At 48.9% G+C, this 13820-nt stretch overlaps 1 protein-coding gene across 1 annotated transcript; it reads right to left on the reverse strand.

Annotated features, from left to right (window-relative positions):
- Positions 1 to 986: 986 nt before the first annotated feature.
- On the reverse strand, positions 987 to 12917 carry LOC118997220 (uncharacterized). The gene is made up of 10 exons (XM_037060841.1): positions 12785 to 12917; positions 12593 to 12709; positions 7130 to 7263; positions 5838 to 6046; positions 5684 to 5767; positions 3766 to 3886; positions 3618 to 3688; positions 3029 to 3175; positions 1273 to 1431; positions 987 to 1201 (listed from the first exon to the last, which is right to left on the reverse strand). The coding sequence occupies exons 2-10, from the start codon at positions 12682 to 12684 to the stop codon at positions 1040 to 1042; spliced, it is 1179 nt and encodes a 392-aa protein (XP_036916736.1). The 5' UTR covers positions 12685 to 12709; positions 12785 to 12917; the 3' UTR covers positions 987 to 1039.
- Positions 12918 to 13820: the final 903 nt, after the last annotated feature.

Raw genomic sequence — 13820 nt, forward strand, 5'->3', positions numbered from 1 at the left:
CCTTTAAAAACATCCTAGTCCTATTGAAGCATTATCTTAGGGAGTGGGTTTTCGGAATCTTTCTTAAAGCAGCTCCCTAGGTGACTAGTGCACGCCTGTGAACCACTACCAAGTGCTGTGTGGAGCTATAGCCAGCTAGACTTGAGTTTGAATTCTGCCTCTGTCACTTAGCTGACTGAACTTGGGCAGATACTTAACCTCTCCTATCTTTAGCTGGCTTCACTCTGAAATGGGAGTTGGTGGTGCCTACAACTATTTGGGGGAGCAGAAAAGGTTAAATGAAATAATGGATATTAGATGCTTGGCAGGCACTGTCATGACACTGGCTAGTGGTATTAATTGCAATGAAGGTTCACTTGGTTATTGTGTCTCAACGTCCTCCTCCTTATAGGACCCTTAAGAATAAGAAGAGAAGGCCCTGGCCAGGTAGCTCAGTTGTTTAGAGCATCATCTTGATATGCCAAGGTTGTGGGTTTCATCCCCTGACAGGGCACACTCAAGAATCTACTAATGAGCCACTGAGCTAGTGGATTGAGCGTGGGCTGTGAACCAAAGGGTCGCAGGTTCGATTCCCAGCCAGGGCACATGCCTGGGTTGCAGGTCCCCAGTGGGGGCCACATGAGAGGCAACCACACATTGATGTGTCCCTCTCTCCTTCCTTTCCCCTCTCTAAAAATAAATTTTAAAAATATTTTTAAGAAAAGAACTGCCCTGGCTGGTGTAGCTCAGTGGGTTGAGTGCGAGCCTGCGAACAACACGATAGAGGTTCGATTCCCAGTCGGAATATACCTGGGTTGCAGGCCAGTTCCCAGCAGGGGACTCATGAGAGGCAACCATACATTGGTATTTCTCTCCTCTCCCCTTCCCCTCTAAAGAAAAATAAATAAAATCTTTTTTAAAAAAGAAAAGAACCGATGAACACATAAATAAGTGGAACAACAAATCAATAAGTAAATTTTTTTTTAAAAAAGAAGGGGAGAGGAAACTGCCTTTGAAGAATTCGTGATCACCAGAGTTCTCCCCAGGGCAAGGATCCAACCTAGTCTGCAACCTGCCGCAACTTCCGGTTCTGGGCTTGGAGCTCCTGGTTCTGTGCGGCCAGGTGGATAGTGTCTTGCAGAACGCCAACCAGCAGGTGGCGGTGCTGATGCTCTGTGGTCTTGGTCCGTTCTTCCCACAGGCTCCGCCAGGCTCGGAACACCTGCGCCCAGATTCAGAGATGTCTGTCAGTTAGCTAGCTTTGTCACCCACTCAAAGCCTGTCCCTACTGACCTGTAACAGATGGCAAGTCTGAGCTCGAGTGGCCTGCACGTGCAGGTCATAGAGGGCTATGAGGTCCTGCTCCGCAGTGTCGCGCTCTGCCCGAAGAGCCTCCAGCTGGAGTCTCAGTGCTGCCTGCTCGCGGTGCCATCTCTGGCTCGTCGCGGAGGCCTTAAGAGATAACACAGTCAGCCCTTCGTATCCACAGCCCGCTCACGGATTCAACCGACCACAGATTGAAAGTACATTTTGTAAATAGTACGCTATTGCTGATGCGTACTCCATAGTTTGGCCCACCACGTTGGCTGCATGTCTGAATTGAACATGTACAAACTATTTTTCTTCTCACTATTCCCTAAACTATACAGTACTTCAACTACTTACATAACATTTACATTATATCAGGTATTCTAAGTAATCTAGAGATGATTTAAAGTATGCAGGAGGATGTCGGAAGGTTACATGTGAACACTGTGCCATTTTATATGGGGACTTGAGCATCTGTGAATTTGGGTATCCACAGGGGTCCTAGAACCAATCTTCCGTGGATACCAAGGGACAGCTTTCCTGAGTGCCACCTGTGGCCCCACTCTGTTCTACATGCTTCATGTATATGATCTCATTTTATCCAATGTCAACCCTATGAAGTAGCTGTCATTTTGCAGATTTGGAAATTGGATCAGAGGAGTGACCTAACACGCCCAAATTCCTGTGGCCAGTGAGGGGCAGAGCTGGGATGACATGCCTTTCAATGGCTCACCGTCGTCCTCGGGGTAAAGCCCAACTCCAGAGGCAGGGCACGTGCTGATCTGAGGTGGACACTGGCCCACAGTGTCCATGTTATTATGGGTGAAATGAGACATTCACACAGACTACCAAGTCCAGTGGAGGAGAAGGGGCAGCATGGCTTTTTCTCTCAAGGGAAGCAAACACCCAAGCCCTTGCCAGCCCAGCCTTTGTTGGTTTTCTCAGCACGTTACCTGATGGTCCTCATTTACTAAGCACAGGTTGCCTTAGATGGTTACCTTTTACCGAAAACAAAGGAGCCAATGACCCTAATCTTAGCACGGAAGATGGATTTTAGCAAATGAAAAGGCAAAAGTGGTTGGACAGGTTACACTGGTCCTAGGAAGGTTAGCATGGATTTTAGGAAGTTATTTTGCAGTAAATGTTTGCCACTGGGGGCTGGGCCCACACCATGCAGAATGGTCTCCTACACTGATCTCTTCAGCTCTGCCTTGGACCACGCACCTGCCAGGCTCCAGCCAGATGGACAGTTTGCACCACCCAGAACCCATGGTGCCAGTGCTCACCTCTGGACCTTTGTCCATACAGTACTGTCCTCACTTAGAAGGTATGTTTCTCCACCCCACCCTCCAGACCCATGCACATAAGTTTTATCCTTCAATTCGTTCAGACAAGTTCTGTGTACTAAGCACCTCTGTGTGGTGAGCACAGACTGCCCCTCTGGGGCTCAGAGTCCAGTTGGTCTCTCTGGCTGGTTCACTTGTCTTTTACTTCTCAGCTTCAATGCCATCTTCTCTGATCCACTCCATCCTGGGTCAGGTGGACCTCTCTGTTTCCACAAGCCCCTAGCTCCCCCCATCACAACACTTAGCACCAAAAATTGCCTCAAATACCCCCTACAGAGCTGTGAGGGCCAGGAGAGAGGGCCCAGTCTGCTGTTATTGACACTGGATCTCAGCACCCCAGCACAGTGCCTGGCTCCACCAGAAGGAGCTAAAGCCTCCTACATGACCCTCCTTACCTCTTCTGCCACCAGGCCTTTGACCCGGTCACCTGCCTCCTCCTGATCCAAATGCTTCAGTTCCTCTTGGATCCCAAGTCGGTGCTGTTCTTGCACTCTCTGCCTCCGGGCCTGGGCCAGGAGGAACTGCAGGGCCACATCTGGGGCCTGCCGGGCATAGGTGGCATCAGTCGGGGCCCAGCTAGGAACCTGTGCGTGCACACAGCCCTGGGACATGGGGCCATCATTTCCAACAGAATCCCATTACCAGGGCTACTGTCAGAAGTACCACCCGGAACTAACTGGCCTGACAGAGCCTGTAGTCTGGACAGAGACCCGGAGGCCACGGGGAGGCAGGAAAAGTATTGGCTCTGCCAATAGACGCCAGGGAGTGGCCCTGAGGATCGCATACTCCCAATCCAACCCCGTAGGAATACGGGGCCTTCCACACCCCTCCCTGAGCAATCCAGTAGACCTTTAGGTAGGTCCTTTATTTGCCAGAAGTTCCTTATCTCTCCCCATTGTGGGCCAGGGTAAGCCAGAGACATATTAACTCTGCAACTCTTCACTCCCCCCACAGCCTCCCACTGCTCTGGGTACATGGGGTTACCTGCTCCTCAGAGTCCCTGAGAGGATGTTTTTGGTGGAGCCCAGGTCCTAGAGATGCTGCTCTTCCTGCCACTGGTGGAAAATGCAATTAAGCACATCAGTAGTAAAGACCCCCAGCTCCACCCACCTGGGAGTTCTCCCTGACCCACCTGGAGGTTCTCCCTGGAGGCCTAGACTTGCTTCTGAATTTATCACCTGCTGAGAAGATATTAGGAAGGGGAAGTCCACATGCTTCCTCCCAGGACAGTGTGAGCTAAGCCCAAAGCTTTGAAATCAAATAGATCAGGCCCCAGCGCCTCCTTTTCTTAGCTGTATGACCTCTGGCAGGTGGCTAGTCCTTTGAGTCTTCATTTTTCCTCATCTATAACATGGAGCTGATTAAAGTTATAGAGAGTATGGAATGGGATACAGCACCCAAAGCACTACACTGCTCAGTACATGGGAGCTTACAGGCCTAATTTCCAAAGCCTAGTGCTGTAAAAACAAGTTGTAAGTGTTGTGAAAAGGGAAAAACCAGGAGAAGCTAAGCAGGGGCAGCCTTTCAGCCACCCTGTGGCGAATCATGGAAACTGGCACCCTCTTCTGCATGAGGGTGGGCATGCACCCCGAGAGAACGGAAGGGCACCACTTTGAGTCTAAGGACTTGGGCATTTGCACCTCTGCGGACTTTGATTATCCCTGTGACCCTGGGATACTCAGTTCCCTTCTCTGAGCCTCAGTTTGCTCACATGAAAAGTGGGAGCAGACCTGGCCAGGTGGCTCATTTGGTTGTAGTGTTGTCCTGTGCACCAAAAGGTTGTGGGTCCGATCCCCAGTCAGGCACATACCTAGGTTGTGGGTTTGATCCCAGGTCGGCGAACATATGGAAGGTAACAAATCAATATTTCTCTTTCACATCGGTTTCTCTGTCTTTCTCTTTCTTTCTCTCTCTTTCCCTCTCTCTCTCCCTTCCTCCCTTCCATCCTCTCTCTCTAAATTCAATAAACATATCCTTGAGTGAGGATTTAAAAAAAAAAAAAGGAAAGTGGGAGCATCCCTGGCCAGTGTGGCTCAGTGGATTGAGTGCCAGCCTGCAAAGCACCAGGTTGCTGGTTCGATTCCCAGTCAGGGCACATACCTGGGTTGCGGGCCAGGTTCCCAGTAGAGGGTGCATGAGAGGCAACCACACATTGATGTTTTCCTCCCTCTCTTTCTCCCTCCCTTCTCTTCTATAAATAAATAAATAAATAAATAAATAAAATCTTTAATAAAAGAAAAGTGGGAGCTATGTTGTTCTCCTGGCTTGACTTACTTTTGCGGCTTCCTTTGGACTGTCAAGATAAAGTCCAAACATCTCAATAGATTTACACAACCCTGTGTGACCTGGTCCCTCCTTCCCTCTCCAACCCTCCTCTCCTGACTCTCTTCCTCAAACTCTATTCTCCAACAAATCCAGCTGCTTGCAGTCCCCCAAAGAGATCAGGCACTCACTTCTGAGACCTTTCTTGTTATTTTCTCTGTCTAAATGTCCTTCCTTCATTGCTGGCCACCTCCACCAGGAATCAACTGCCCCTGAAGTCTTCTTTCCCTTTCTTGCCAAGACTAACTTATATGCCCCATAGAACCTTGTCGATAAGCCCTTTAAATTAGCACTGGTATGATGTTGTAATTGTTTCTCTCCAGCAGATTGTAAACTCTATGAGGACAGAGATTTCCTAGGGCCTACATGGCACTGTGCCCAGCACGTAGTGAATGGTCAATAAATGTTTGGGAATCAACAAATTAATGAGTAATTTATTGGTTCCCCAGGCTGCGCTCTGCAAACAGAGGAAGGAAGGCAGACCACGGTGAGGCTCCTAGGAGTCTGGTTAAAAAGACCTACCTGTGCCTTGGCTGGTGTAGCTCAGTGGATTGAGCACAAGCCTGTAAACCAAAAGGTCGCAGTTCGATTCCCAGTCAGGGCACATGCCTGGGTTGCAGGCCAGTTCCCAGCAGGGGACTCACAAGAGGCAACCATACATTGATATTTCTCTCCTTCCCTTCCTCTCTAAAGATAAATAAATAAAATATTTTTTAAAAAAGACCTACCTGTGATTCTGGTTGCACCGCAACCTCAGCTCTGACCCCCTTGGGCAAGCGGCCGCCTGGGTGCCGGCTCCAGGCTTTCACTACCTATGGAGAGACAGTTCAAGGTGGGCTCTGGCCACTGCTGACCCACACCCTCAGGGCTTACCTAGCTCACCTGCAACTCCCGCAGTGCCCTGCCCAGCTGGCTGAGCCCACGATCTGTCAGCGGGACCCCAAGGAGGCCTGAACGTAGGCTCTTCAGGCCAGCCCGGCGGGCTCTGGCCTCTTCTGCTGCGTCCCACAGGGTGGGCTTCACCTGCTTTACCTGCATCCTCCTTCCCGCGGCCCCCAAGAGAGCAGCCTGGAGCAAGCTCAGGGAGCTGCCTGGTAACAGGAGACTCAAAGTGAATCGCTTCTTCCTCTGGACTCCAAAGCATACTGCCTATGACTCCTTTAATCTTTACTAACAGTACTATTCATAAAAAACAGCGAATGCCTACCAGGCTTTTTTACATGTGCTGATATCCTGTACTCAGGCTCTCTCTGGGTGCCTCTTTTTATCCATACAACTCTGCAGTGAGGCAGCAATCCCCACACAGTTTCCAGATGAGGCAACGTAGGCTCAGAGAGAGCAAGCGACCTCCTGGTGACTGGCAGAGCTGAAAGCCCAGGTCTGCCTGTGCCCTTAATCAGGATACCAAACTGGCCTATAAACATGTGTCTGCTTTATCCTCGACGGTATGAACTGTCCCAGCTGATCTTCCACCCTCCCCAGGGTCTGGCACAGGGGAGGTCTGGGAAAGCGTTGGCCAAATGAATGAATTTGTTGATTTTAGAGACAGGCGGCCAGAGTTTGTTGGGGGGGTTTTTGATGGGTGTGTGAATATAGGCAAGTTTACCTTTCCTTCTCTGATCCTCCCTTTCCTTGTCTGTACATTAGAACTACTTCATGGGATTTAGTCAGAACCAAAGGGCCCTGGCTGGTGTGGCTCAGTGGATTGAGTGCGGGTCTGCGAACCACATGATCGCGGTTCGATTCCTGGTCAGGGCACGTGCCTGGGTTGCAGGCCAGTTCCCAGGAGGGGACTCACGAGAGGCAACCATACATTGATGTTTCTCTCCCTCTCTCCTTCTCTTCCCCTCTAAAGATAAAATAAATAAAATCTTAAAAAAAAAAAAAGAACCAAAGGTGTTAGTGTAAAAATGCTTGGTAAACTGTTGAAGGCCTCTGGAGGGTGAGGGGTCGTTTTTACATTGGCCCTGCCTCTCCAGACTTCCACGGCGGGCTGCCCACCCTGGGACCTTGCTGAGTCCTGGCCCTCCCAGAGAGTCAGGATCTCTCTGGGCTAGGGTGGGGGCTGTGGTTGGCGGCTGTGGTTGGCAAGGAGGAAGTGTGGAGCAGGCTTAAGACCAGATCCCAGAGCTTCCTAAAGAACCCCACACTCCCCGCTCCTACCCCCAGGTCACCTTGAGGGTCCAGGCGAAGAAGAATGCCATTGTAGTTGTTTCCTTCCAGGAGCCATGAGACAATCCAGGGCAGAGAGCCCTCTGCCTGCTTATCAACTGCCTTCCCAGCCAACACCTGCAGCAGGGGGCAGTCTCTGCCAGAGGGAAGAAGGAAGAGGCGTGTCCACTGGTGGACGGGGGAAGAAACTGTCCCAGATCACGCTCTGATGGCAAGTTCGACTATTTCCTGTCACCTTTGTGCACTCTCAGACAGATTGGCAGCCTTGCGTAGATTTTTATTTTATCATTATTTAATTACACAAATAACATATTCTCATAATAAAAGACTTAAATTGTCTACTAACTATGCCCTTGTATCCAGTATCTATAGAGCTCTTGCACTTCAATGAAAAGAAACCCCACAATAACCCAATTTTAGAATGGCAAAGCGAAGTGACATCAACAAAAAAGGCAGAGTAGGGAACTCTGAGGATCTGTCTCTCCCCAGAAACACCTCGCAAAAACGGCCAGAATCAGCCTTGCTAGAACCCTGGCAGGCAGTCAAAGGTTTATAGGAACTGCATGAATGCTTGTCCAGGAGAAAGGTGGCTTTGACAGGGTGAGAAATCTCTGCGACGTTGTAACCAGTCGGCAGTCTCCTCCCAGCACAGAGGTGTCTGGTAGACAACAGTCCATGTTTCCCGTGGGGGTGCCGGGTGCTGGAGGGAGCAGAGCAGATCTTGTTCCCAGGGAATTGTGTTTGTTTTGACTGATCGGGGATTTCCTAAAGGACTAACCAAAGGGGCTCCCCTTTACTTAATTTTTCTTGGAACTCTTTCAGGGCAGAGCAGTTACACCAGAGGACATAAAACACTGAAAACATTGTTTTAAAAACAGAACCTTCTCTGCCCCCAAAACACTGAAAGACAAAAGAATAAGCAAATATAACAATTGGGCCCTGGTCGACATGGCTCAGTGGTTGGCACGTAGTCTCATAAATCAAAATGTCATGGGTTCAATTCCCAGTCAGGACACATGCCTGGGTTTCAGGTTTGGCGCCCAGTCAGGGCGTATACTAGAGGAAAGCTTCTCTCTCATATTGATGTTTCTTGCCATCTCTCTCTCCTTGCCTTCCCCTCTCTCTAAAAGCAATTAAAAAATAACAGTTGCTGAAGACTTCTGGCCAAGATGGAGGCGTAGGTGGAAACACTGTGCCCCCTCCCACAACTAAATTTAAAGACAGCTAAGTTTGAGAAACAAAGACGCAGCCAAAACAGTGAAAATTGAACTGTACGGAAGTCTGACAACAACAAACTAGTCAGCCAGACCAGTAAGAGAGGCGGAGTCAGCGGCGGAGTGGTGTCGGGCAGGAAAGACTGCTGGGTCCCACCGACCCAGGAGCAGAGGCGGAGGTGGTTGGTGGATCCCAGGTGTGGGGTGGCGATGGACAGACCCAGTGAGGGCGCAGGGCGGCTGGATGACTGTGGTCACACATTCACATGCAGATAAACCAAGTGAAGGAGCGAGCAGTGAGACAGACCCTGCAGTCTAGGGCCTCAGCAAGAATTAGAGCCTGAAAGAACCAACTGGAAAGACTTTCTCGGGGTCAAGAGGCTGGGAGAGGCTCCCAGGCCCACAGAGAGGTCATTGGAGAGACACACAGGGTCCTGGAGAGTACACGGGCCCACATACCTGGGAACCAGCACCAGAGGGGCCCAATTTGCTTGTGGGAAGCAGCAGAGGGGACAGAAATATGAGAGAGAGCAGAGTAGAGGAAAGAGCCATTTTTTTCCCCTCTCTGACCCTGCCCTGCGGTTGCAACATACAGCGTTGCAACGCAGCAACTGGATTGCCCAGCCCTGGTGAACACCTAAGGCTCCGCCCCTCAAACATAACAGGTGCAAACAGATGAAACATTATGACTCAAGAACAGCTCAAAGCCCCAGAGCCTATAATTCTAAGCGACCAAGAAATAGCCAGCCTTTCAGATGCACAATTCAAAATACTGGTGATCGGGATGCTCACAGAATTAGTTGATTTTAGCCACAAATTAGAGGAACATATGAAGGCTAAACTGATTGAAATGAAGGGAAATGCACAGGAAACCAATAGTGATGGAAAGGAAACTGGGACTCAAATCAAGGGAGTGGACCAGAAGGAAGAAAGAAGCAACCAAACAGAAAAGAAGAAAGATACAAGAATTCAAAAAAATGAGGAGTGGCTTAGGAACCTCCAGGACATCTTTAAACATTCCAACATCCGAATTATAGGGGGAACAGAAGGAGAAGAGGAACAGCCATGAATGGAAAACTTATTTGAACAAATAATAAAGGAGAACTTCCCCAGTCTGGCAAAGGAAATAGACTTCCAGGAAATCCAGGAAGCTCAGAGAGTCCCAAAGAAATTGGGCCCAAGGAAGAACACACACCAAGGCACGTCCTAATTACTTTAGCCAAGATTAAAATGAAGGAGAGAATCCTAGAAGCAGCAAGGGATGAGGGGACAGTCACCTACAAAGGAGTTTCCATCAGACTGTCAGCTGATTTCTCAAAAGAGACTTTACAGGCAAGAAGGGGCTGGAAAGAAGTATTCCAAGTCATGAAATCCAAAGACCTACAGCCAAGATTGCTCTATCCAGCAAAGCTTTCATTTAGAATGGAGGGACAGGTAAAGTGCTTCTCAGATAAGATCAAATTCAAGGAGTTGATTATCACCAAGCCCTTATTATCTGAAATGTTAAAGGGACTTATCTAAGAAAAAGAAGATAAAAAATATGAACAGTGAAAGGACAGCAAACTCACCGTTATTAACAACCACACCTAAAACAAAAGCAAACCAAGAGGACAGCTAGATCAGGAGTGGAACCATAGAAATGGAGATCACATGGAGGGTTAGCAACAGGGGAGTGGGAGGAGGAGAAGTGGGGAGAAGGTGCAGAGAATAAGTAGCATAGACAGTAGGTAGAAAATAGACGGCGGGGGGGGGGGCAGGAATACTATGGGAAGTACAGAATCTAAAGAACTTGTGCCCTAGCTGGTGTAGCTCAGTGGATTGAGCACGAGCCTGCAAACCAGACAATCGTGGTTCGATTCCCAGTCAGGACACATGCCTGGGTTGCAGGCCAGTTCCCAGTGGGAGACGCACCAGAGGCAACCGTACATTGATATTTCTCTCCCTCTCTCCTTCCCTTCCCCTCTAAAGGTAAATAAATAAAATCGTTTTAAAAAAGATTTTTAAAAAAGAAAAGAACTTTTGACACATGGACATGAACGAAAGGGGGGGAATGGTGGGGGAGGGGTGTGCAGAGTGGAGGGGAGTGACGGGGGGAAATGGGACAACTGTAATGGCATAACCAATAAAATATATTTTTAAAAGTAACAGTTGCTGTAAGATACATGGAAAGATTCAAGGGAAAATTTGGGGAGTGAGATTTGGGGGGAATAAGGACTTTGAAAAGGAACCTAGAAAGCCAAGCACATGGCCAGGGCAGAATGCTCTCTCAGAAAAACCCTGAGCAGGCTCAACAGTGGGGAGGATGAAGCAGAACTGTGAATGGCCTAGTTAAGCTTAAGGGGTGACCCAACACAGAGCCAAATCTGTAGAAATCTGGGGAATTTTTCTCTCCTTGTCCTCCTTCCTGTTCTTCTCCTCCTTGCCTCCTCCTCCCCTTTCTTCCCTGTTCTTTCTCTTTCTTCCTTTTTAAAGTGGTTTTGTTTTTGTTTGTGTGTGTGTGTCCCACGAGTTTAAGGAATGCTATGTCAGGTCACTAGCTAACCACTAAGAGTAGAATGGACACTTCAGCGACCACAAAGAATGCAGTCCTTGCGGAAGTTGTTCGGAAAGGTGAATAAGCAAAGAGATGGCTTCTTCGAAGAGCAAGCCACAGCGCAAACCCTGTGGAGGAGGGTAGGTCTGTCTGGCTTTCAGAGTTTCGGCATCACCACATTCAAAAAGTCGGAGCACCATGGGGAAGGAAGGAAGGCATAAGACACCAACACAATAGATACAGACTTTACAAAAAATACTCAGATTGGCCAGTTTCCAACCAGAAAAAAGGTTGAGGCATGCAAATAAATAAGAAAGTATGGCTCATTCATAGGGAAAAGAACAGACACTGAATTCACTAGACAAAGATTCGTGTGGTTTTTAAAAAGATTTTTATTCATTTATTTTTAGAGAGAGGGGAAGGGAGGGAGAAAGAGAGGGAAAGAAACATCAGTGTATGGTTGCCTCTTGCAGACTCCCTACTGGGGACCTGGCCCACAGCCCAGGCGTGTGCCCTGAATGAGAATCAAAACGACGACCCTTTGGTTCACAGGCCAGCACTCAATCCACTGAGCCACACCAGTCGGGACTAGACAAAGATTCTAATTCAACTATCTTAATTATGCTCAGGAAACGAAAGAAAATCAATAAAATGATATCTCAATGAATAGAGAATATCAATAGTAGGGTAGAAATTTTTTAAAGTAGAAATTCTAGACTGAAAAACACCGTAACTGAAATTAAAAATCCACTGGAGGGCAGATTTGAGCAGGTACGAGAAAGAATCCCATCCAACTTAACTGTAGGTCAAGTAAAATGATCCAGCCTGAGGAGCAGAAAGAAAAAAGAATGAAAGAAAATGAGACTCAGGGACCTGTAGGGTGCCCTGAGGTCTACAAAGACAAGCATAATGGGAGCCCTGAGGGGGAAGAAAGACAGAAAGGGGCAAAAAGGGTATTTAAAGAACTACTCAAATTTTCCCCAAATTTAATGAAAGACATGATGAATTTATACATCCAAGAAGCTCAAAAAATTCTGAAGAGGATAAACTCCAAGATACACACATCGAGACACTTTACAATCAAAATGTCCAAAGCCAAAGTCAGAGACAATCTTGAAAACAGCAAGAGAGAAGCAACTAGTTATGTACAAGGGATCCTCAGTAAGATTAAAAGCAGATTTCTCATGAAAAACTACGGAGGCCAGAAGGCAGTAAGAAGACATATTTAAACTGCTGAATGAAAAAATACCTGTCAGCTAAGAATTCTGTATCTGGCAAAACTACCCTTCAAAAATGCAGGATCTGGCTGGTGTGGCTCAGTGGGTTAAGCTCAGGCCTGTGAACCAAAAGGTCGCCAGGGCAATTCCCAGTCAGAGCACATGTCTGGGTTGCAGGCCAGGTCCCCAGTAGGGGCACACAAGAGGCAACTACACATTGATGTTTCTCTCCCTCTCTTTCTCTCTTCCTTCCCTTCTGTCTAAAAATAAATAAATAAATAAAATCTTTTTTTAAAATGTAGGAGAAATTAAGATGTTCCCAGATAAGCAAAAGCTGAAGAAGTTTATTGCTAGTAGACCTGACTTACAAGAAGTGCCAAGGGAGTCCTCCAGCCTGTTGGAGAAGAGGAAAGAGAAGACTCAGATTCGGCCCTGGCCCTCGACATCCGTCTTGCAGTCACCCCCGCAACTCACCTCATCCCCCTAAGCTGTCAGACTTACGGGGCTTCCGGGAGCTGCAGGATCCTCAAGGCCCCTCGCCATACACTCTGAGTCCCAGGACCCTTAGGAGGAGTAGGCTCTGGGCGGGACATAGTGACAGTAAGCAGAGAGCAGGCCCTGTGAAGGAGAAACTCGGATCAGGCCAAATGCCTATGAGGTGGGTGGCGACAGGAGGTACCCTCTCGTCCTCACCTGCCTTCACCCACTGTGCTCTGCAAGTACAGTTCTGCAGCAGCTCTTGAGTCAGACACCTCCACTTCGGTAGCGCCTTCCACCACCCTGGGAAGAAGAGAGGCTGAGCTCAGTGCTTAGACACCAGAGTTCCCCGGAACCTCTGCCTGGGGAGCCCTTGGGGCTCCCAAGAGACTCTAAGCATCACCCCCAAGGCTCCAAGCTCAGTATATCCCCTAAAATCCTCTCATTTTTACGACCTTATGTTTTTCTGCCTTGTCATCTATCCAGGGAGGCAAACAGGGTAGTCGGGATTGCTCCCATTATACAGATGGAGCAACTGAAGTTCTGCTCAGTGAGATGCTGGAATTGCCCTGGATGGTGATGATGGAGTTGAAGAGGTGTAAGTGCACGGGAGAGAGGAGTGAGAAGAATGGGGATGTGGGATGGCGGAAAGAGGGTGAGAAGAGCTTCCCTCCTCTGGGGTGGCAGAGGGGAAGAAACACCTAAGGGCCTCATTTGGGATGTCAGCCCTGCCTTAGGAGAAGCATCCTTGACTCTGCTGGGCCCCGGACACTCACAAGCCTAGAGGGGCCACATCCAGCACCGACAGGGGCTCTGCCATTGGGGACAGCAGGTCCCGAGTCCCTCCGCTGGGGCTGAGCTGAGATCACACAAACACAACACCTGTTGTTACACACCTAGCCTTTTCCCAGCATTCAACTCACACAATTCTCACACTGGAGCCCTGTGGGCCAAGCAGGGCGCCAACATTCGACCGTTTCAGGCAGGAGAAAGGAGACCCCTGAAAGGCAAGCCCACATTGGAGAGCAGCAGAATGGAGCTAGACCAGTCTCTTCTGGCTGCCTCCAGCCTGAGGCTCTTTCAGGAGCATCACCGTGGCCTTGGCTCCCCAGGTCTCCCTTTCCCCCAGGGTCTCACCTGCACCAGGCTAAGAGTGCTAAACACAGGATCAGAGCCTGCAGGAGGCAGAGCTTCCTCAAACAGCATCTGCAGCAGCTAAGGTGGAAAAAAGGGGGGGGGGAGGGTTCGATGG

Source organism: Sturnira hondurensis, unplaced genomic scaffold (assembly GCF_014824575.4).
Source record: "Sturnira hondurensis isolate 20B ecotype Veracruz unplaced genomic scaffold, ASM1482457v3 Scaffold0001120, whole genome shotgun sequence".
Taxonomy (NCBI): domain Eukaryota; kingdom Metazoa; phylum Chordata; class Mammalia; order Chiroptera; family Phyllostomidae; genus Sturnira; species Sturnira hondurensis.

Coding starts and splice junctions, on each gene's coding strand:
- LOC118997220 (XM_037060841.1), bottom strand. CDS start 12,684: ATGTCCCGCCCAGAGCCTACTCCTCCTAAGGGTCCTGGGACTCAGAGT. Junction 7,264..12,592: donor CTGCAGCTCCCGGAAGCCCC/GTAAGTCTGACA, acceptor TCCCTCTGGCAG/AGACTGCCCCCTGCTGCAGG. Junction 3,176..3,617: donor TCAGGGACTCTGAGGAGCAG/GTAACCCCATGT, acceptor TATGCCCGGCAG/GCCCCAGATGTGGCCCTGCA.